At 33.7% G+C, this 20,900-nt stretch overlaps 8 protein-coding genes across 8 annotated transcripts; 4 read left to right on the forward strand and 4 right to left on the reverse strand.

Moving 5' to 3' along the window:
- Positions 1-792: 792 nt before the first annotated feature.
- RO3G_00983 (uncharacterized protein) lies at positions 793-2,510 on the reverse strand (the record flags this gene model as incomplete). The annotated part of the gene is made up of 6 exons (XM_067655574.1): positions 793-987; positions 1,057-1,364; positions 1,418-1,548; positions 1,736-1,992; positions 2,038-2,252; positions 2,300-2,510. The coding sequence occupies 6 exons, from the start codon at positions 2,508-2,510 to the stop codon at positions 793-795; spliced, it is 1,317 nt and encodes a 438-aa protein (XP_067511675.1).
- A 482-nt stretch (positions 2,511-2,992) lies between these two features.
- Positions 2,993-6,320, reverse strand: RO3G_00984 (uncharacterized protein; the record flags this gene model as incomplete). The annotated part of the gene is made up of 12 exons (XM_067655575.1): positions 2,993-3,110; positions 3,293-3,361; positions 3,433-3,750; positions 3,799-3,911; positions 3,962-4,171; positions 4,224-4,365; positions 4,412-4,902; positions 4,950-5,144; positions 5,278-5,425; positions 5,480-5,691; positions 5,751-6,070; positions 6,119-6,320. The coding sequence occupies 12 exons, from the start codon at positions 6,318-6,320 to the stop codon at positions 2,993-2,995; spliced, it is 2,538 nt and encodes an 845-aa protein (XP_067511676.1).
- Positions 6,321-7,679: 1,359 nt separating this feature from the next.
- On the forward strand, positions 7,680-9,026 carry RO3G_00985 (uncharacterized protein; the record flags this gene model as incomplete). Its single annotated transcript, XM_067655576.1, has 9 exons — positions 7,680-7,864; positions 7,917-8,023; positions 8,086-8,104; positions 8,163-8,442; positions 8,533-8,595; positions 8,650-8,671; positions 8,720-8,740; positions 8,875-8,898; positions 8,959-9,026. The coding sequence occupies 9 exons, from the start codon at positions 7,680-7,682 to the stop codon at positions 9,024-9,026; spliced, it is 789 nt and encodes a 262-aa protein (XP_067511677.1).
- Positions 9,027-9,469: 443 nt separating this feature from the next.
- On the forward strand, positions 9,470-10,349 carry RO3G_00986 (uncharacterized protein; the record flags this gene model as incomplete). Its single annotated transcript, XM_067655577.1, has 5 exons — positions 9,470-9,512; positions 9,566-9,773; positions 9,920-10,112; positions 10,163-10,258; positions 10,344-10,349. 5 exons carry the CDS (start codon positions 9,470-9,472, stop codon positions 10,347-10,349), a joined length of 546 nt encoding a protein of 181 aa, XP_067511678.1.
- Positions 10,350-10,814: 465 nt separating this feature from the next.
- Positions 10,815-14,219, reverse strand: RO3G_00987 (uncharacterized protein; the record flags this gene model as incomplete). Its single annotated transcript, XM_067655578.1, has 5 exons — positions 10,815-11,364; positions 11,419-12,772; positions 12,823-13,308; positions 13,373-13,577; positions 13,629-14,219. 5 exons carry the CDS (start codon positions 14,217-14,219, stop codon positions 10,815-10,817), a joined length of 3,186 nt encoding a protein of 1,061 aa, XP_067511679.1.
- A 788-nt stretch (positions 14,220-15,007) lies between these two features.
- RO3G_00988 (50S ribosomal protein L33) lies at positions 15,008-15,239 on the forward strand (the record flags this gene model as incomplete). The annotated part of the gene is made up of 2 exons (XM_067655579.1): positions 15,008-15,137; positions 15,196-15,239. The coding sequence occupies 2 exons, from the start codon at positions 15,008-15,010 to the stop codon at positions 15,237-15,239; spliced, it is 174 nt and encodes a 57-aa protein (XP_067511680.1).
- A 3,534-nt stretch (positions 15,240-18,773) lies between these two features.
- On the forward strand, positions 18,774-19,251 carry RO3G_00989 (60S ribosomal protein L37a; the record flags this gene model as incomplete). The annotated part of the gene is made up of 4 exons (XM_067655580.1): positions 18,774-18,776; positions 18,848-18,866; positions 18,944-19,136; positions 19,188-19,251. The coding sequence occupies 4 exons, from the start codon at positions 18,774-18,776 to the stop codon at positions 19,249-19,251; spliced, it is 279 nt and encodes a 92-aa protein (XP_067511681.1).
- A 150-nt stretch (positions 19,252-19,401) lies between these two features.
- Positions 19,402-20,413, reverse strand: RO3G_00990 (uncharacterized protein; the record flags this gene model as incomplete). Its single annotated transcript, XM_067655581.1, has 7 exons — positions 19,402-19,404; positions 19,437-19,517; positions 19,566-19,690; positions 19,750-20,052; positions 20,157-20,230; positions 20,284-20,336; positions 20,405-20,413. The coding sequence occupies 7 exons, from the start codon at positions 20,411-20,413 to the stop codon at positions 19,402-19,404; spliced, it is 648 nt and encodes a 215-aa protein (XP_067511682.1).
- Positions 20,414-20,900: the final 487 nt, after the last annotated feature.

Raw genomic sequence — 20,900 nt, forward strand, 5'->3', positions numbered from 1 at the left:
CAAACAGAATACGATCTTTCTCTGTCACATGATTGTGCGTAAAGTTTTTTACAAGCGCGTTGCTACTGGATGGTTTCTTTGGTCTGGTAGGTGTCTTTTTCTCAACTTGTCGATAAGCTTTCCCAGCCAATGTTGAAGCCCTGTGTGCATGAGGTCCCAATAGTTCTTTAGGTGGCTGCCAAGCTTTATTCCATACTTTTTCTTCTTCATAACCAAGCTATGTATTTTACAAGATCAGAATGAAGCTGCAATTGAATACTTATACGCGTTTTTACCAAGTTGCGAATGTATACACCTTTTAGAATGTATGCACTGTTGGTACATGTCGAACGAAAATTGAATAGATTTCCTACTTGTTTCCAACCTCTATTTTTCGTTACTTCGTCAAATCCTCCAGCATCTACAACGACTTGAAATATTTTATAAAGATCTAGTCTTCTTCCACCTAATACTGGTTCAGCAACTAAACGTGTTCTATTCTAAAGTGTTAAGCATTGTTTAATATATAACAAGCTCAATATATACCCTTTAGACTCATGAAACTGTTGAAGCTCTTGAATAAACTTGACATATTCCGGTGTGCGGTCTATTGTATCGGGCAAGTGGACCATTTTATTGAAGAAAGGTTTTCCTTTTCTTCCTTCTAAACTGGTTTAATTTTTGCAAGTGTTGTGTCTCTGTCAAGTAAATGAGAATTTCAAAAAAAAAAAAAGCTTAAATACAAGAGCAGAAAAAAAAAAGACCGAATGTGGCTTAAAATAAAAAAATGGTGTGCGTGTGCCTGAATTTTATTTATTTCATGAATGCTTGTTTTACTTTTTCCAAAAAGATATCATCCTTGTCGGGTTCGTTAAGATCCTTTTGTATCCAAGGCATATGAGAACGAATTGTTGAAATCATTTTTTCTAATTTAGTTTCATTTGTGTCTTGCTTCCATTTTTCATTGAATGCTTCTTTTTCAAATGATGCTGCTTGCATTAAATTAAGCTAATAAAAATAACAAAAGAAATGTGCTTGGTTATGAATTAAGTCTTCTTTCTTTTTCATTGTTCGTACCAGTCTTTCTAATAGTTCATCAGTCATTGTTTCGTTTTCTTGTATATTGTATAGCAGTGGTTTGTCGTTGTTTGAATCGTTCGTTTGAAACCAACGGACGGATTCAATAGTGTCACGATAAGGACAAACAACAGCGTCTATCAATAGTTCATCATTTTGATAAAGCGTGCATTGACTATTATCTGACAAATGGTACCATCCTACCACTTTTAAATCGCACTTTTCGATCTGTTGCCTTGTTTCAATGGCACTTTCAGGATCTGCTTCCTTTGATGCAGCGCATGGATATGCTTCACGTACCACGATATCTATTATCATAAAACATTATTTCTTGAAACACGCTTTAGCAATCTTTCTTTACGTTTTGTTTCTTTATCCCATTCACCAGCCAAGAACCCAACAACGCTTGTTGCCATCAAATGTGCATGAAAATCCATGGTTAATAACGCGTTGGAATGAACAGTGATTTGATAAAGTTGAGAATCAGGCTCACTACACTCAAATTTGTTAACAATTTTGATATATAAACCTAATAAAATGTTACTTTTTCTTTAAATTCTCTTTATCAGATATAGTTGAATCGCTTGCTTTGTCGGATGTATCTGTTCTATATTACAAAAAAAGAAAAACTAGGGGTTTTTTTTCATTGTTTAAAGGGAATCCAAATATGTGTTCTTACAAAGATTTATTTTCCGCAATTTTCAATTCCTTTGTTTGCCGTTCTACTTTGTCGATTTTATTTGCTGTCATTGATTTTAAATAAGGCTTTGCAGCTGCAGAGTTTGGATCCAGCGGCTTTCCTGATAATGTATATCCATCACCTGTTTCTTTTACTTTAGGTGGTAAAGGAATATTGTCTCTAAACATCTTTATGAAATGTTTTTGAGCGTGGCTTCGAATAGAATTGGCATCTCTTGTAGCAACATGAGCTTGAAGCTAAAAAAAATGTTAAGAAAAATTGGTAGATGTTGATGTCTATACCTTGGCCCAATCTCTTCCGAATAGTTCCAATCCTTCCAAAAAGTTTTTTTCTTCCAATTCAGTATATACGCCTGTATTATAACCTTCAGGTACAGGCTTCCTTGGCTTTTTATTGATAGCGCATGGCTCTTTTATTTTTTCTCCTTCTTCTTCTTCTTCTTCATCCTCTACCACCTTAGTAACCATCATCTTTCTTTTACGCCCTCTTTTCATTACTATCCTTATTATAAATAATTAGGCTGAATAAACACTGGAAAGTTACCTTCTTTTTTAACATGATTCATGCGTCCCTTTTTTCGAGGATCAAACTCATCTTCTGAGTTATCTTCATAACTATCGTCTTCTTCCCTGATGTTATTATCATCATAATAATAATCTACTCCTCCTTGATATAAGGCGTCTTCAGCCAGTAACTGAGCTATTAAAGCAGAACTCATTTCTTCTTCTTGTGCTTTTGAAATGGGGTCTGGCATTTTATGTAGATATTAAAAGGGAAAAAAAAAAAAAAAAAAAAAAAAAATAATAAAATAAAATAAAAAAAAGAACGCGATTGTGTATGGGTGTAACTGATGGTAGACTACAGAATGTGTATGGTACACGTCATCTTGTTTCAAAAGAAGTACTACAAAGTTTATTTGCACTAGATTATATCCAGTTTATGATTTGATATCAAATGATATTTTACAAGTGAGGATGAGTTGACATTAAGAAATCACATGGTGTACGTCATGTTTGTTATAAAGGCATCTTTTTATTATTATTGTTTCCCTTTTTTCCTATTTTAAATAATAATGTTTAAAAAGATTTTTAAATGCAAAAAAAATAAAAACAAACCAACTAAAAAAGAAAACACAAAGATAACGATGGATCAAGCTTCTTTAGCTATACTCAACAGACATTTTTCTCCTTTATCGATAAGAGTAAAGTCACCTTCAGATTTACTGGATGCCGTGGGTTATCCTAAGCTGACAATTCGAAACTTGGTGACACCATCATCATCATCATCATCATCATCATCACCACCACCACCATCATCACTGCCACCACAACCAGCTCGTCTTGTAGAAAAAACACTAATAGAACAACAACCATTGATTCATGAAGAAGAACTATATCGTTTAAATAAAAAATTAATAGAATTTGAACATGAAAGGAATATTTGGCAGCAAAAATTAAATGCGTACAGATTACGTGAAGAAAGATTGAGAAAGATGATTGAAGACAACCAAGCAGAGATCAATCAATTGCTATATACAAATCAATCAGATACAGAATATAGTGAAGAAGAGGATGATGATGATGACGTCTATTATTATTATCCTCACTATTATTATTATTATAGTTATCCTTATCATGATTCTTATTACTGAATCCCTTTATTAATAATAAATTTACATAATCGAACAATCCGTCATATCCTTCTGAACCACTCTTTTAATCATCGGCCAATCACTTCTACAAGCAGCAAATTCAAATAAATCTTCTACTCTCATCAATCCATGATATCTTTCCAAGTCATGAATAAGAGATTTAATATCTGAAGCTGAATCGATAATATAAATATTGGCTAATGATTTCAAAGCTAAAAAGTAGGTTGTACTGTCCTTTTGATGAAGTGATGAAATAAAATTATAATAGGCATTCATATCGCTAATATATCGAAATCCACCTTGTTCATTCACTGTTTGTGACTTTAAATGTTTACACAAGATTCTATTTAAAAACATGTTAACTCAAATCAAACAACATTGACTACTTTACTCAAAAAATCGTCGACAGATTTCACTAAAAAACAAGTCCATTGTTCCCTTTTCAGCTGCACCTGCCAATATGGAAGTATTTGCTTTTAAACATTGAATAGTATCTTCACAAGCCTATAGAGATCATTCAATCATAAGTCATATTGCTCTTTTCTATCATTTACCTTGGTTGGTCTTAATTCAGGGAATACATTAGGTGGTGGATTATAATCTTCTTTGGCTTGTTCATGAGTCAAAATGAATTCTACTTGAGATAACAAGACTTGAATACCACGGTCCATTCCTTGCGCTACACAATCATCTAGCAGTCTTTCAAATGCCTTCTTTTCTTTGTTGACATCATTCATAAAATCTAATTTGTCTATATGCTTTGTCTATACTTTATTGAGTATCCTATATAAATCAACCCATTGTCAATAAACTTACAATTTCTTCATCGTAATAGAGTTGAACCATTTGCTGAATGACATCAGCCACATGAACAAGTTCAAATAGTTCAGTTAACGGTGGTACATCTTCACTTAGATTATAAGGATTAGGTTTAAAAGTAGATAGCTGGGCCATTGCACTAATAAAGCCAAATGAGTTAAAGATAGGGTTCACCATCATCTTACCTTTCAAAACCAGGTTGTATGTGGGATGTACCCAGTGTTTTTAATAACTGAGTAAATATTTGCTCATATGTCTTTTGTATATCTGCCTTCATTCTTCCGGGAAATCCAATATCAATAAATTGTTCTACTCTTCTTTCTGATTCTTTATTAATATGTATCAATTGAAGTGATATTTCTAATGAGAGATGATCTTGAAGCATATCTAATTCTTGTCTTGCAAATTCTAATTGAACTGCTGCATCCTTTGTATTCTCAGATGAAGCAGTAGAAGGCGCTGTAGAAGAGACTGAATTTGTAGAAGATCTTTTTTGGCTGATACTAGATGACGACCTTTGGAAGGGTGAAGCGATAGTAGTAGCTGCAGTAGAAACAAAATCTACTGGTAGCGAAATTACTTTTTTGAACGCGTTCAAATAATTTCTTTTAAATGTTTCGCGTGATTGATTTGTAAGACGTGCAGAGAGATCTACGACTGTAGCTGACCTATTATTCTATATAGATTTAATACTAGTCAAATTATTATTCTATTGTTTATTACCCATTCTTCAATATGTCTTCTCGTCACTCTTTCTGCATACTGACTTTCCTCATAAAGATAATCATCCAAAAATGGTAAAAATAACTTGAACAATAAATTCACCCCCCGATCCTTTTCAATCTTTTCTGGTAAACTTTCATCCTTTGTCAGAACATCAATCACTTTACGAGTAGAATCCAATACGATTGACATTGTCTTTAAATATATTTTAACATCCATTTGAATCGCTTTTCCTAATAGATGAGCTACAAATTCTGCTACCTAACCATTCATGTTTATAATCCTTTAATAAACAATAAAAAAAGAAAGAAAAGGGGAAATACCTTACCACATCTTCAAATACTCGATCTACAAAGAGATAAAATACATCCATTTTACTTGGAAATATTTCTGAAATTAAATTGGATTGCTCTTTTAGGTCGTCTGTTAATAATAACATGAGTTTCTTGAAAGGTGTCAAGTCATCCGCTGATTCACTATTTATATCATGAGCAATAGGCACAATGGGTCATTTAATATGATAAACTTACACAAAATTATCTTCTGGTTTAAATGGATTGTCGTAAAATATAGAATGTTTTTGTATATAAGTCTGAGTACAAATGAATCCACCATTCAACATGATTAAAGCATTTGCAAATGTTCTCATACTGTCTACATCACGAGCATCATAAGCTATTTCAAATTCATGTAAAGCTGCACTCTCAAAGTATTGTGATAGTGCATCTACTGCTTCATTCAGCTATATCATATCAATAAATCATCAGCACCCTTCTTCACTATCCTATCCTTCTCCTTTACCTCTTTCCAGTCCTCCATTACATAACACTGACCCAATCCGATCAGTAGATTAATGATCTGTCCACACACCTCGGGTTGATTCCCATAATCTTGCAATACTTTATTCGATTCCTTATTGTTATCCCTCAAATCCACATAATAGGGTATCAGCTGCTTATAAAGTGTTTTAAATCTTTCTTTGGATAACCCAGTTGATTTTGCTCTTGCACGTGCTTCAAAGGGATCAGTCAACATACCGGGTATCAGTGTATTTAATGGTTTGTTATTTATATAGAGTTTATCTTTGGCATCAATAAGTGAACCCGTTGCACCTGTTCCTTCTATTGTTATTATGAGTAACATGTTCAATATTCATCTGTTTTATTTACCAAACATAGCAGTAAGCGCTCCTGTATCATTCTTTAACATGATGCGTAACTTTTCATCCCAAATTTCGTCGTCATAAACTAATACTTTAAATCTTCTTGAAACAAGTGCTACATTAGCAAGTGATGGTATAGGTAAATAACTAAATATTCTTAATAGAATATCAGGTGGAATCGATTTATTTGTTGGTTCTTCTTTTATCATAGTTTATACACAGGCACAGAGAGAGAGGGAAAAAAGGGAAAAAAAGACGCAACCCTTGTTTAGAAAGGAGTTATGCAACTGTACTGGGAATTAAAATGATACGTGGCTTAAGGTTTTCCTTCCGAAAAAAAAAAGTGTAACAGAGATATTTCCTTTATGAAAACGTCATCTTCACTTGTCGATAACCAAAAGAATTCCTTTTTTTCCTTTTTTGATAGGATAATCGCAATAAATACTTTTTTTATACTTGAATTCTCGGCTGTATTCTTGAAATATAAGAAAATCTTATTGTATTAGTTCAAAGTCAGAATAGTACATGCGAGAAGAAAGAAAAGAAGGTTTATCGTGTACAACGTTCACTTTTCTTCTTCTTTGGTCACTAAAGAAACGATGAGGCTGTTAGGTTCACAGCCCAAATCAGGTCAGGGAACAATTAGATTTGCCCCATTTTCCATATCAGGAACTTGTTCGATCAAAAAGACAGCTTTAACCGGCAAAATGAATCCCATCTGTTTTAACACATCCACTTCAACTGGAAATAAAAGGGCTACAAAATCAAGTTGGTCAAAATCTGTTTTTTTTTTTTATTTGCCAGTCGCTCCTTTGATCGAAACTGCTTTACTTGCTTTTTTTAATACAGCCATGAATACTTGCAAAGAAAATACAAAAAAAGGTGGGAAAGAGAGCCTATATCGCTGTCTTTTATTGTTCATAGTGCTATTAAAGTAAGTTGATCTGAAGCATCCACCAGTTTAGTAGAACTATCCTCTTCTGTCTTGAACTTAAAAGTTTTAAAGCAAACACGTTATGTATGCATCAACAGTATTCAAAAGTTTATGATGATGGACAAAAATAAGCATAAAAACATGTTTAACATATGAAAAGTCAACATTGAGCAATTTAAAAGATATATTTACATATCTAAAGATAGTCTTTTTTATTATAATAATTGCTATTGAGGACAACTATCTTAATGAATAAATGATTAATGAGTACATTAATTGTCGTCATTTTCTTTTTATTTCTAAAATGTTGAACGAACCATCCTTATCATTATTGGCATCTACAGTAAACACCATTGACAGAAGTGAAATACTTGCAAGACCGATGACAGCCATGAGTACAATTACAAAAAGGTCTAAATGTCTAATGGCTATTACAGAAGGAAGGGGCATTGCCATCGAGATTGGCATTTGTCTATTTGATATGAATAGTTGTGAGTGCACTTTATCACAAGTAAGACACCGTATGTATATACATAATCAATATGGTGTTAACTCCAAAGGCTAGTTTGCTGACACACCTACATTTACAAGAACGTTACAAAAGATTGACATAAATGATCCACAAAAGATATTAATGACTTCAAGGGAGGCCAGTGAAAGCAATTCGACATTGTATCAGTTGATCGAGCAATACTATTCACATATCACTATCACCACTTTATCTCGCAGATGTTTTAATGATGGAGCAGGCATTGATTATATAAAAAAATATGGATTACAAGAAGACGTTCCTGGCTTACTTGTTGGTGTATCCCCAAAGTAAGCGGTTATATAAATTATTTTGCCCTTTTATACAATATCTTTTTAATAGGTTTTATTGTTTGGCAGCTACTTCAGGCACATTCCGTTTTATATTAGAAAATGAAGATTTTGTGTTTGCAGATCACACAATCAAATTTTCTTATCAAGGTGCAGAAGGTATAAAAAACTATTTGGTTTTTATAGAAAATATAGCGAAAGGTAAACTTTGTTGTAAATAGGAACGGTCATGATTGGTGAGTAAAGAAAGATTTGTATATGATGATGCTCAATTCCTTGCAGACTCTATTACGGCTAGAAATCTAGAGCTTGTCATAAACACAACTAACACACGTACGGAAAATACACTTTTGGGCATCCTTGACAAAACATGTACTCAGATGGGCAAAAGACTACTTCGAATGAATATCCTGCAACCACCCTGTTGTCTAGACATCATCATGGACCGTTTAGATGCTGTAGATGAATTGTTTGAGAGTGAAGAGGGCTTGTTTAATATCCAATCCTCATTGAAATCCCTGGTGGATCTCGATCATTCGATTGCATTCATCGTCAAGGTGCCCAAAGTGGATCGTAAAGTGAGTAGGAAACAAACCTTGGCGGTACAATACTCAGAATCAAAGATAAATCAAGTAATCGGGTTGAAGCAAACAATCAAATTTATACAGAACGTTGTGTCTTATTTGCCATATAAGGATGACAGTTGTATTTTGATAAAAACAATACACAAGGTAAAAAAATAAAATGAGTATAGCAAATATGTTTTATTCCAATAATCTCTGTAGATATTATCCGATCCTGCGTTTAGTAAACAAAAGTACATGCTATTTTCATAACAATACTGATGATAAATAGACGAATTTGAAAATGCAATCAGTAATGTTATTAATGAAGATGTTAGGGTTCAAAAGACAAGCTTGGGCATTAGGAACCAGAAATGCTATGCGGTCAAGGTATCAATGTGACATATACATGTTTATGTATTGTTCTGACTTCTCCTTCTTACTTAGGTTGGCGTCAATGGTTTACTAGATGTAGGCAAGTAGCTTTATATAGAAAATATGTATTTTGAAATAAATACAACATATACATAGCAAGACAAGCTTATAAAGAAGCCATCGAAGATATTTATGAGCTAGTAGTCGAGTACTCTGGTATATAAAAACATGTATCCATATATGTATTAAACTTATCGTTTTCAAAAGAAAGTACCAAATTAAATATGAAACTTCAATTTAGTGCTTCGAATGGGTTCTTTATTCAAATATCTACAAGTGAACTGTCGGATGAGGACGGCAAAGTACTCCCTGAAAACTTTATTAACGTTGTCAAGAAGAGAAAAGTGCTTCAGTTTACAACTTTGGAGCTGGTAAAAGGAACCGAGACAGTCACCTAAAAAGCTAATTATAAAAGCTTCAGAAAAACAGTAGAATGAATGAATCATTAGCAGAAGTTTATTTGATGTCTGATAAGTAAATATGACCATCTTGCTTTTTATTGGAATTTAAGCTTTTATAAAATAGAACTATATCCGAGTTATTACAACTCTTTAGAGAGAATATCAACTTTTTATATAAAGCATCGGAAGCCATTGCCATCTTGGACATGCTTGCATCGTTTGCATCAAATAGACTCTCGTACAACTACAGTAAGTTAATCATCGCATTTACTCTCTTTTTGCCAAGTTTTCATGATTATTAGTTCGTCCTGATTTTTCAGGTACTTTGGCCATCAAGTCAGGTCGCCATCCCATCTTGGATCATATCTTGACGTTTCCCTTAGTACCCAATGATACGTTTGCTTCATTATCAAGCAGTTTTCAAATAATCACTGGACCTAATATGAGTGGTAAATCAACCTATTTAAGACAGGTTGCTTTATTGAATATCATGGCTCACATTGGATCATTGTAAAAACAAAGAGAAATCGTATGAATGCTTTTTGACTTTTGTTGTCTAGTGTACCTGCTGAATACGCATCGTTTAGACTTTGTGACCAGGTAGATGAGCATGTACATTAAAAAGTATATGTTGACAAGAAATAGATTCTTTCTAGACTAGCAAACGATAATGCCTTTTCCGATATTGGCACTTCATCTTTTATGACAGAAATGAGAGAAACAGCCTACTTGCTACAAAATGTTACGGACTCCAGCCTTGTCATGATGGATGAGCTTTGCCGTAGTACTTCACCTACTGACGCCTTAGGCATAGCAGCAGCAGTTTGTGAAGAATTGATTCAAACGAAGGTATAATCCTTTTATTAATATTTACTTCTCCCTTATATGTTGTTTAAAAGGCATTTTGCTTTTTTGCGACTCATTTTCATGAATTGACAAGAACTTTGGTTATATATCCAAATGTAGTCAATTTACAATTTAAAGTCGATGTGAAGGTAAAAAAACACATTCTTCCTTTTTGATTTACTAATATCATTTAAAGATGAACAATAGGGATTGTTTAATTGATTATCAATATAGAATTGAGGATGGAAATTTATCTACAGAAAATCATTATGGTTTTAAATAGACTTAACAAAACAGCAATAAGCTAATTCATTTTTCAACTTTAGGACTTCAGACTGCTCAATTACTCGGCTTACCTAAACAGGTTTTGTCTGCGGCTTATGAAATTGTCAAGGATGTAAGTATATCATGTTATATTCTTAACATGACCTAACTTATATTTGATAGCTAAAGAAAGATAAACAGATCTTCTACAACAATGAAAAGACAAAGGAAATAACAAAAGAACGAAGATTACTTTGGGTAATAGGCGTTTAAATGAAAATAACGTCTGATAAATTGTGTAGTTTGCAGATAAAATGCTACAGCTGGATCAAGCCAATTTAAATAATGAACAATTATTTGAACAAATAGTAAACCTTCAAGATAGTATGCTTAAAGAATCTTTATAATTTTATTGTTATTATTCATATGTAATCATAAGGATTACAAATAAAGGGATGCTGCAAAAATGATATCTCTGTGAATTCTGTTGATGCCTTCAGAAAACTTATTCTCCAATTCAGTATTACCAATACTTTTAGCTGCTGCACACATTTGTCTTAAAAGTTCTTCAAGACGTCTAAACACACGGATAAGTGAACCTTCATATACCGTGGTCATTTTACAAATTTGTGAAAACTTGGCACCTTGACACCAAGCAAACACAACATCCATCAGCTCTGGCTTGAATTTTGCAACATATTCCTCTTCATCCAAAGGCATTTTACATTCAGTAGCTACCTTAGCAATTCTACGAGCTGTTTCTTGCATTAATCGAAGAGGTGCTGACAATTCTTCTTGTAATTTAGCTTTGACATCCACTTTTTCATCAAACACAAAACAACTTAAGACAGCAACAGATTGGTCCACTGTAAGGTCATTAAACACACCTTGGAAGATCATTTCTGTTAATAGCAATTCATCACCCGTACTGATTTCACAAGCTACACGACCTTTCATCTCCACAACGTCTGATGAGGTAGTAAATCCTAATCTATTAAAAAAAATACATGAGATATATTTTCTAGAAAAGAACAAAAAAAATTACCTTCGCATCACACGTTTTCTGTTTTTGAGTTCCTCTAATTGTACGATGGATTGTGCATCAACAAGCTTTCTCTTTAAGCTCTTCATTTTGTCAACAATTTCCATTTTTTTTGTATAAACCTCGTACATGTTTGGTAAGTCTTCTGATTTTGATAAAGGATGCTCCATCACTTTCTTTTCCAAGTTAAGAATCTTGCTCACTAATTTTTGAAAAGAAGGATCTTTGATGCCCATGTTATTGATAGGGTCTAATAATGGAATATTTCCTTGGAATCTTTTTTTAACTTCCAAAATAGATTTATAAACAGTCTTGCGTGCATCGGATGACCGCAAGTCTTTGGGAAGGACAAGTCGAATGTGACTAATACTTTGAATGGCCCGTAAACTGACAGGAATAACCAATAAGTTACGATTGTCATCATTGGTGGCCGGTCGAACACCGGTGGGCTGACCAGCAGCATCCTTTGCAAGAGAGCTATCTTGAGAGCAGTTCAACAGGACATCTACAACATAATTGACTTCCCTTTCTCCGTCTGAAGCCCTCTTTTTGCCAAAGACTTTTTGATGGTTCAAAATCACACCCCAGCCAAAATCCATCTTATCATGTTCAACACGTACTAAACGACCTGGTTGCATAAATGGTAATGCATAAGTAGGATGGATCATCACATCATGTACATCCTGTGTAAAAGTATCAATCTGCTTTCGAAGTTCATAATAACCGGAAATTTCTTCTTCATCCTTAATGATAATGCTGTTCTTTTCCTCTTCCAACTGCTTTAATTGCTTTTCAAATTGTGGGATATTAGAGTCGCTTTGGAATGTGTAAAAGCATTTTTCCAGCATGTATTCGGGGCTGACACCTTCCACACGAAGCAAGTTCAAAATCATATTATAACTCAAATGAAAAGCAGAATTCATTCGGTCAGATTCACCCTTTACCATGCCCTTAGCAACAGCAGGCTCCATCTTTTCATCAATCATCATGATAACAACACCACGCTCATCAAGACCACGACGACCAGCACGACCAGACATTTGGATATATTCACCAGAAGTGACCCAACGTGTACCTTTACCATCATATTTACGGACACTGGTAAAGACAACAGTCTTGGCAGGCATGTTTAGACCAATAGAGAAGGTTTCAGTAGCAAACAGAACCTTCAACAAACCTTCTTGGAATAAAACTTCGATTGTTTCCTTCATAATAGGCAAAAGACCACCGTGGTGAACACCAATACCACGACGTAAAAGTGGAAGTAATTGCTGGATTTGAGGAAGTTGTCGATCATCTTCATTTAATCCGGATATAGCATTCGTGAACACTTGAGATACCATATCTCGTTCATTCTCTATAGAATAAAATAAATATACTGTTTTTCAGCAAGTCTTTTTCCCATACCATCATTAAAGTCTAACTTGGACATCAAAAGTGCATTAGCTTCACATTCCTTTTTAGAAAAACTAAATACAATGACAGGGTGGTAGTTCTTCATCATAACCATCTTGATGATTCGATATATATCTGCCGGTCCATCGTTTGCATTGCCGCCTTTATATGTTTTGCCCTTTTTGCCGCGTGCACGAGTCCCACTAGGATCATCACCCTTTCCATCGCTCAAAGCAGCAATAGCCTTTTGAAAACTATCTTCTCTGAATCGACTCTTTTCATCCACAACCAAGTGAATACCGTCACCACCAGCAGGAAATAAGTAATGTTGAAGTGGTGTAGGGCGGAAATCGGTATAGACAATGTGACATGGTTGTTGGTGTATTTTACAAATCCATTCTGCAAACTCCATAGCATTAGGAATAGTAGCAGATAAAAAGACATATCGAACAACGTCAGGTAACAAAATAATGGATTCTTCCCAAACAACACCACGCTCTATTCAACAAAACATGCTTTTAGCTATTTGCGTATAATACATACACACTGATAAATTCCTTACCTGAATCTCTCATATAGTGAATTTCATCATAAACGACCCAAGCAACTTCACGGATAACTTCAGAACCACGATATAACATAGATCGTAGAATTTCAGTTGTCATAACAAGACAGGATGCTTGAGGATTGATTGTCACATCACCCGTCATTAAACCTACGTCACCGAATTCTTCTGTAAATTCACGATACTTTTGATTTGATAAAGCCTATAGAAGAGTGTTGTTAAGAAGCAGTTTCATGATTAGGGGTTAATGTACCTTGATTGGAGATGTATAAATAACTCGTTGCTTATTCTTTAAACACTGAGCAATAGCATATTCGGCGACTACAGTTTTACCTGCTGACGTGTGAGCTGATACAAGAACTGATTCGTTGCGTTCAATGGAAGAAACAGCTACGCGTTGGAAAGGATCTAAAGTAAATGGATAAACACGAGCAGGATCGGCAGGTGGTACATGTTGAGAAATAGGTACATAGGGATAATTGGGAGGTACTGCAACTTGATGTCTCACTTGATGACTCAATACGATCTGTTCACCTTCAGCTGCTACAGCTGCTTGTCCTTGAAGACCTGCAATGTTGGCTACTTGTCTCGAAGTCTCTTGTTCAAACGTATCAGCAACAATCGGCGTTGGTTGTTGCTCAATTTCTTCTCTCATCTTTTGCTGTTCATTACTTTCTGTTCTTTGTTTCTTGGCATTTTGATCTTCAGCGATGATACTGTTACGACGTTTTGTTTGTGTGGTTTCGTCGACATCGTCTAATATTTCTTCATCGTCAACATCATCAAAATTGTCAGTTGCTGCTTCACCACTAAAGACATTAAACAAGGATTCTTCGTCAAACATGTTCCCCTTTTTCAAAAAAAAAAAAAAAGTGCAAAGCTTTGAAAAAAAAAGTGCGTTTATTTTGTGTGGAGTACTTTTGGGCATAGTGACTTTTTTTCCTTTAGCAAATCCGGAAATTGAATGTTGCTTTCCGCCTTCTTTTCTGCAGGAAAAAAAGGTACGCTCTTAGATTTTCACTGAGTCTGTGATTATTTGGACTACAGGAACTTAAATTAATTGAATAAAGAGTAGACTTGAATTAGTGGTTTTCTTAAATTAATCTTAAAATTGATTACTTTTACTATAAGCTGTAGAATTTTCAATTTACAACCATTCTACTCTTCCCGCTTTGACTAGCTGGACTGTCGGAATATATACGTATTGTTCAAATGATTATTTTGATACACAGTTTGATAGAAAAAATCACATATGTATATCACACATTTAATCCTATTCTTATGAAATCATGAGCTTTAAAGTGTTCTTTATTGCGTTACTGGCACAGTCCTTCTTTTTTGTATTAAAAGGCCAAAGCATCAAGTCAAATTACATTGAAACAAAGCACAAAGCATTCATCTTTTCTCCAAAGACAAATTTTCATTTACTAACGTTTGATTTCTTCATAAATATGATATCAAAAAGACTTATTTATAGCAGAGAAGCCAAGACATAATGGCTTTGGCATACAAGTCAACCATGTGTTTCATGCTGTACTCCGCCACATTGTGACTGATTTTCACTTTAGCTGGAGAGAAACATCCCCCCATGAAAGGGGTTTCCTTTTTTTTAAAAAAGCTTTCAATTCAACCATGGCCAAAAAAGCAAAAGCCAGAGTTATTCTTGTCAAATTGTTATCTTCAGCTGGTACTGGCTACAACTACATCAAAAGCCGTCCTAGAATTTCTCCCAAATTGTCAATGATGAAATACGACCCCATGGGTAAAAAAGCAAAAACGATTAATAGCTGACATGTACTGATTTGAATGGTTTTTTTTAGTTCAAAAGCATGTTTTGTTTACGGAAACAAAGATGAAGAAATAATATATTAAAAACCATTTATTTTTGACATTTGTACATAAAAAAATCAGTTGCGTGGAGAAGAAAATTACATTACTGATGGGGGTTTCCCTTCTAGTAGTTGTGCCTCTTTAGATATTTAAAATAAAAAAAGTTGCTTACTATAATACAGGGATCACTGCGTATGTATGCGTATACGTATCAAGTATACGTGACAACTAAACATTTTAAAATTATTAATTCATTAAAAGTTGATGCTTCAATATTTTCTAAACTAAAGACGAGAATATGCATTTGATAGTTGCCTTCCGCAGCATATTATTCTATAATTATGGCTATAACAAATGATGTAGGCCAAGGCGAGTAATTACCTGGTCATGCTTGTCAGATAATTTTTCCATTTTCGTTATTTGACTCAGTTCATTCTCCCGAGTTTTTTCAATCTGTACAAAATTTGTGGACAAGCAATTTTTTATATTTGTTCCGACTTATTAAGAAATAAGTGACATGTAACCAACTGTTTGGATATATACCCAAAAGATGAAATAACTCTTTGGAAGCAAACAGTACAGTCTAATTGTCCCCTTTTTAGTGACAAATCAATATGCTTTCCTTTTTTTAATTCATAAAAATTTTGTTTATAAAAGGATATCTAGTGAACAAACAGTTTAGGAGCGAAAAGTCTATCTTTTATTTGAACAATAAAAAAAAGCAAAGGATTGAGTAAGTTACATAATGATAAAAAATGTAGGATGCAAATGGTGTGTGATAGGAAATGTTCAAAATGAAAAAGGTATAATAAAGAGAGGGATATCAAGTCTAATAAGGTGCTAAAGGCATAATAAAAGGATTGGCATTGATTTGTTTGGCATATATTGTTGATCATAAGTGTAATTCATAAAAACGCGTCGTTTTACGTATCGTTTGTTATTTTGATCTGTAAACGGTTCCATATTGATAGCTGAAAAGGAAAAAGTTGGCATAAATTAAACAATGCTGACTTAGCACTTTCTTCTTGCAATTGTATATAAATAATCGTTGTAATGTATAACCATTTCGCTTGTATCTACGTAAACAGGTCCCTGAAAAGTCTGGGAGTTGATCCATGTTGCTACATCTCTTTTCCATAAGGATTCAATTAAATTTTGAGTTGCGGAATCAAGAGTGACCCATGCGGATCCTGCAGCGTAAACCCATTGAACAGTCATTTTTAATATATATTTGAATTGTTTGTGTGATTGAAAAAGAAAAGATGAAAGTTCACTTATTTATATTTTTTTTTAAAAAAGCCTGAAGGGGTCATCAATCTACTTGATCTGTGCACCAATAAATTTTCTGTAATAAAGGCTATGGCTTTCCGATTTCGTCGCGTAGCAACAGAAGACAGGTATCTTTGTTCTTTTGAAGTTAGCCAATGAAAAAACGGTACGCGTTGTACTGCGCCATTGTGATACATGAAGCCCTAAGTATATCAGACCAGATGATTCAATAAAGTGTTAAAAGACTCTGTGGCACAGCCTTTAAATTAAAACCGCTATTTTTAACTTTGCCTGGCCTTTGAACCCTTTTTTTATACTGACTTTGTATCAACAAATAGAGATAAAAGATGAAGTATGTCATTGATTTCTAGTATGGTAAATCAAGCAGGTGATGATCCGGGTGTAAATGGCTTATTCGCATATTAACTGCTAAGCGTATGGACAATGTGATTCAACACCCTATACTTAGAAATTTAGAGTTCTTTCTCTTACTCTTTTATTACCAACTATGCACTTACATAAAAGTAATATACAGGTATTCAATTATTCAAATTGAGAATTTTTAAATATAGGAAATTTAAAAGTCTTTTTGTTACTATTATGTCAGTGGTCTATTGTCTGGGTTATTCCCCTGAACTTTAATGGCGCTCATTTGCTGCGTAAGCACGCTTATCATTATCTTTCACGTCATAATGACCAATGACAGATCTTAGGCCTGTATTGTACTAAGGTTACTTTAAACGTCAATTGTTCTGCTTGTATACGTGACACAGTGCTTGTAGTAAAAAAAAAAAAAAAGTGAAGTCAAAATTGCTCAGCGGATAAATCGGCTATTAACAGAGAATTTCCTACGTCACAAATGAGAAATTTACTGCAATCTAGTCACAGCTCACATTTGCTCAGCTTCGCTTTGTCCATTTTCTTGGAGAAAGAAAGAAATTTATTTATACATTATAAACAGCTCTTGAAGTTAGAAGTTCAACCATTTGTCAATTATTTATTCTTACGTACAAATAGTACCACTTATTTTAATGATGTATACCAAAGATGCTATCTTTCAAAAGCAAATTAATATGTAGAATGTATTCTCTGTTAATTTTCATTTTATTTTCTGCCATGTAACGTTTCTATGCTCCAGAATTCGATTGAGAAGAGGGTCTTTTCTAATAACTTAGACACTCTATAAAGATGAACTATCACTGAACTAAGATCTTATGCCAAAATGTTTTTTTATGTATTTTTTATTGGTCTACTCACTTTCATATGGATTTATCTTCATTTGAATATGTTTTTCTCTTTTATATTTATCACAATAGTTCTTATAGTGACAGAATATTTTGTTATTAAAACATCTTGTGCCAACCCTTTCTGTTCTAAAAATTGTTTATACTATTCAGTAGCTTTATAGAAATTATTGATAGAAAGCCACAAGCCTATCAACTACCTTGTAATATGAAACTGAGTGAATGATTTTTTGGAAAAACTTTATTTCAGCGTCCGTACATTTTTTACAAAACATAGCTTCATATCCTCATACGCTCTTTTCTAAATGCCATATTGATCTGTACAAAGACTTTGTAATCAATGATGTCATTTAAGGTACCTGATACAGACAGTTAAAGCTTAGCAATTGAATACCTAATGATACATCAATTGGCTTCCATCTTTCCTTTAATGCAATGAGTATAAATTATTAGATTTAAGATCTAGATATCTGTAAAAGGAGCCCTCAAAGACATTCTGCTTGGCATTTATTATGTAATGAAACGTATTTTTTTTGGAAGCCTTAAATTAGGAGTAATAGCCCTCTCAATTTGAAATTCTTGTCAATTTGAGTAAAGGAAAAAGATGATGGTGTCTTTGCTTCCTAGTTTCATTCTACATTTATAATTCGATATTTTTAATTGCATTGATCCTATTAATTGTTGTATGATCAAAGGATGCTACTGGAATGCCCAAGTCTTTTGGATCGATTTTGGACAATTTGGTATGAAATCGTCCCAAAAGACTTGGGAGCTATACATGAAAAGCTGTGACAGTCTATATAATGATGGCATTTAAAATAGGGTAAGCGTTATTAAAAAAAAAAAGCTTATATAAAGCTTGTTGGTATGAAATGTGTAGATGTCCTCAAGCTCAAATTTTTCTTAATTCGTGTATGACAGGCACAAACTGAATAAATATGAAGGCTTGTGTAAGAATGACCCAAAATATCGGAGTGTAAAAAGCACTGGGATTTTGTATAGCCTTGTTCGTCTCACAGATTAGCTTACCCTCCCTCTTATTTTCCTGTTTCAACATGGTAAGTCTAAGCAGTACATCCATCCATCCATGCATCCATCCCATCTAACGTTTACTTGATAATTCACATAGGCTAAGCGTACTAAGAAAGGTAAAGAGAGAGAAATAAGAAAATGAGAAAAACAGCTTTGAGATAGATGAACAATTGATCAACCACTTACATTATAGTCGGAATCACTGGTAAATACGGTACTCGTTATGGTGCTTCTCTCAGAAAGACCGTAAAGAAGATGGAAATTACCCAACACGCCACTTACACCTGTACTTTCTGTGGTAAGGACGCTGTCAAGCGTACTGCTGTCGGTATCTGGAAGTGTAAGGGTTGTAAGAAGACCTTGGCCGGTGGTGCTTACACCGTTTCGTAAGTTTATCTCAGGAAACTATGTATTTGGAGTATCTAAAACTTTTATAGTACTACTGCTGCTGCCACTGTTCGTTCCACTGTTCGTCGTCTTCGTGAATTAGCTGAAATCTAAACACATTCAAATGATTTACAACCTTTGTATTTGTATGCAATAAAGAATATATCATTGGAACACAACTGTGTATAAATAAGTTTATTATTGTTTATTGTTGCTTTTTATATTCTACAAACTTTTTTTATTGGTAGTTAAAGAGCCAATTAGTCACTATACAGGTAGTAGTCATGAAGTATATTTACCTCATCAATCAAAATTGGCCATGCACCTTCAGAATCATAGTTCTCAAGATTCATATCGACTTGACTAACAAAATCCAAAAACTATTAAAAACAATTAGTTGCATAGACAGATAATGGTCGAGTACTTACGAGATTCCATGTATCGCGTGAAATGGCTTTATTGTGACATTCTTGTAAGAACTTTATCCACTCTTCTAGTAAACTTGATCTATCGCCCAACAATAATCTCCACAATTCAATAGCTGCTTCCAATCCTATACAATAACTGTAAATAAGTGATAGATAATGAGTGATAAAATAATATACTTGTTACCCAAGCTCTTTTGACCTGTTTGCCTTCCAAACAAAAATGCGTAATTATAAATTTTTCTGAAGCCTTCATCACTGTGATAGTTGTTTATAAGCGTCGTTTGAAGTTTCTTTTTCAATTTATCAATACTGTCTGCTTCTAGTTGTGTACAACCATTTATAAACCCTTCTCTAGAAAATTCACCCATCCTTTCCGAGTTTAATTGATGTGAAAGCAAGAGGAATTCAAGTTGGGTTGGTTCAATGTCCAAGTCATTGCATAAATTCATGGTTCCATCAACAGATATGATATCTGGCCTTTGGGGATCTGATAAATGTAAACGAACATGTATTTTTTGGTATATATGACATCTTTACCTTTGTATTTGTTAAACATTGACCTGATTTTATGAGTATCGACATTTCTTTTACTCTCGTAAAAAGAATTAATAGCTAGCTGTAAATTCCAATTGGTAGCCTTTAATGTTTGGATACTGTCCTTTTCACTTTATATGCTTGTTTAATAAGAACAAAATTTTTAATCTTCTTTTTCTCAAACCTCAATTGAGTGAATTCCATCAATTGTTTAATTTTATCTATTTGGTTTGATCGCTGTGCATGTGTTTGTAAATGAAGAATAAACTTTACAGTTTGCTTTTAAGCTACATATTTAAACTTACATAGGACATAGTTCTAATGAAAAGAGAAAATAACAGCAGATAAAAAACGCTTCGGTATTTGTAAATCGTTGCAAATTGTTTACATATATTTGGGGCGCCATATGCAAAATATTGAAAAAGGTGACTTTGGTATTGCATCAGATAGTAACAGAGTTATGTAGAATGAATAAAAGCATGCTGATCTTTTTTGACAAAATTTAGATAGACCCAAGCTGAGGTATTTTTTACTAATTGTATTATATGAATTAATAATAAAAAAAAAAGAAGGGAAGCATATTCGTTCATTTGATAAAATCATAGTATAACTTGTCTTTTATAAACATAAGACAAGGAGAGGAAAATGATAGCAATGGGTTCCCAATTTAAAGTACTTCAAGAGCGTTTCTTTATCCCTTAGAAATCTTAAACTTTTTCCATTTACTATATCGTTTAGAAAATATAATCTTGATATAGTGTTGCTGATATAGTCACAGCAAGTACCAAAACGGCACAGAGC

Source organism: Rhizopus delemar, genomic scaffold, assembly GCF_000149305.1.
Source record: "Rhizopus delemar RA 99-880 supercont3.1 genomic scaffold, whole genome shotgun sequence".
Taxonomy (NCBI): Eukaryota; Fungi; Mucoromycota; class Mucoromycetes; order Mucorales; family Rhizopodaceae; genus Rhizopus; species Rhizopus delemar.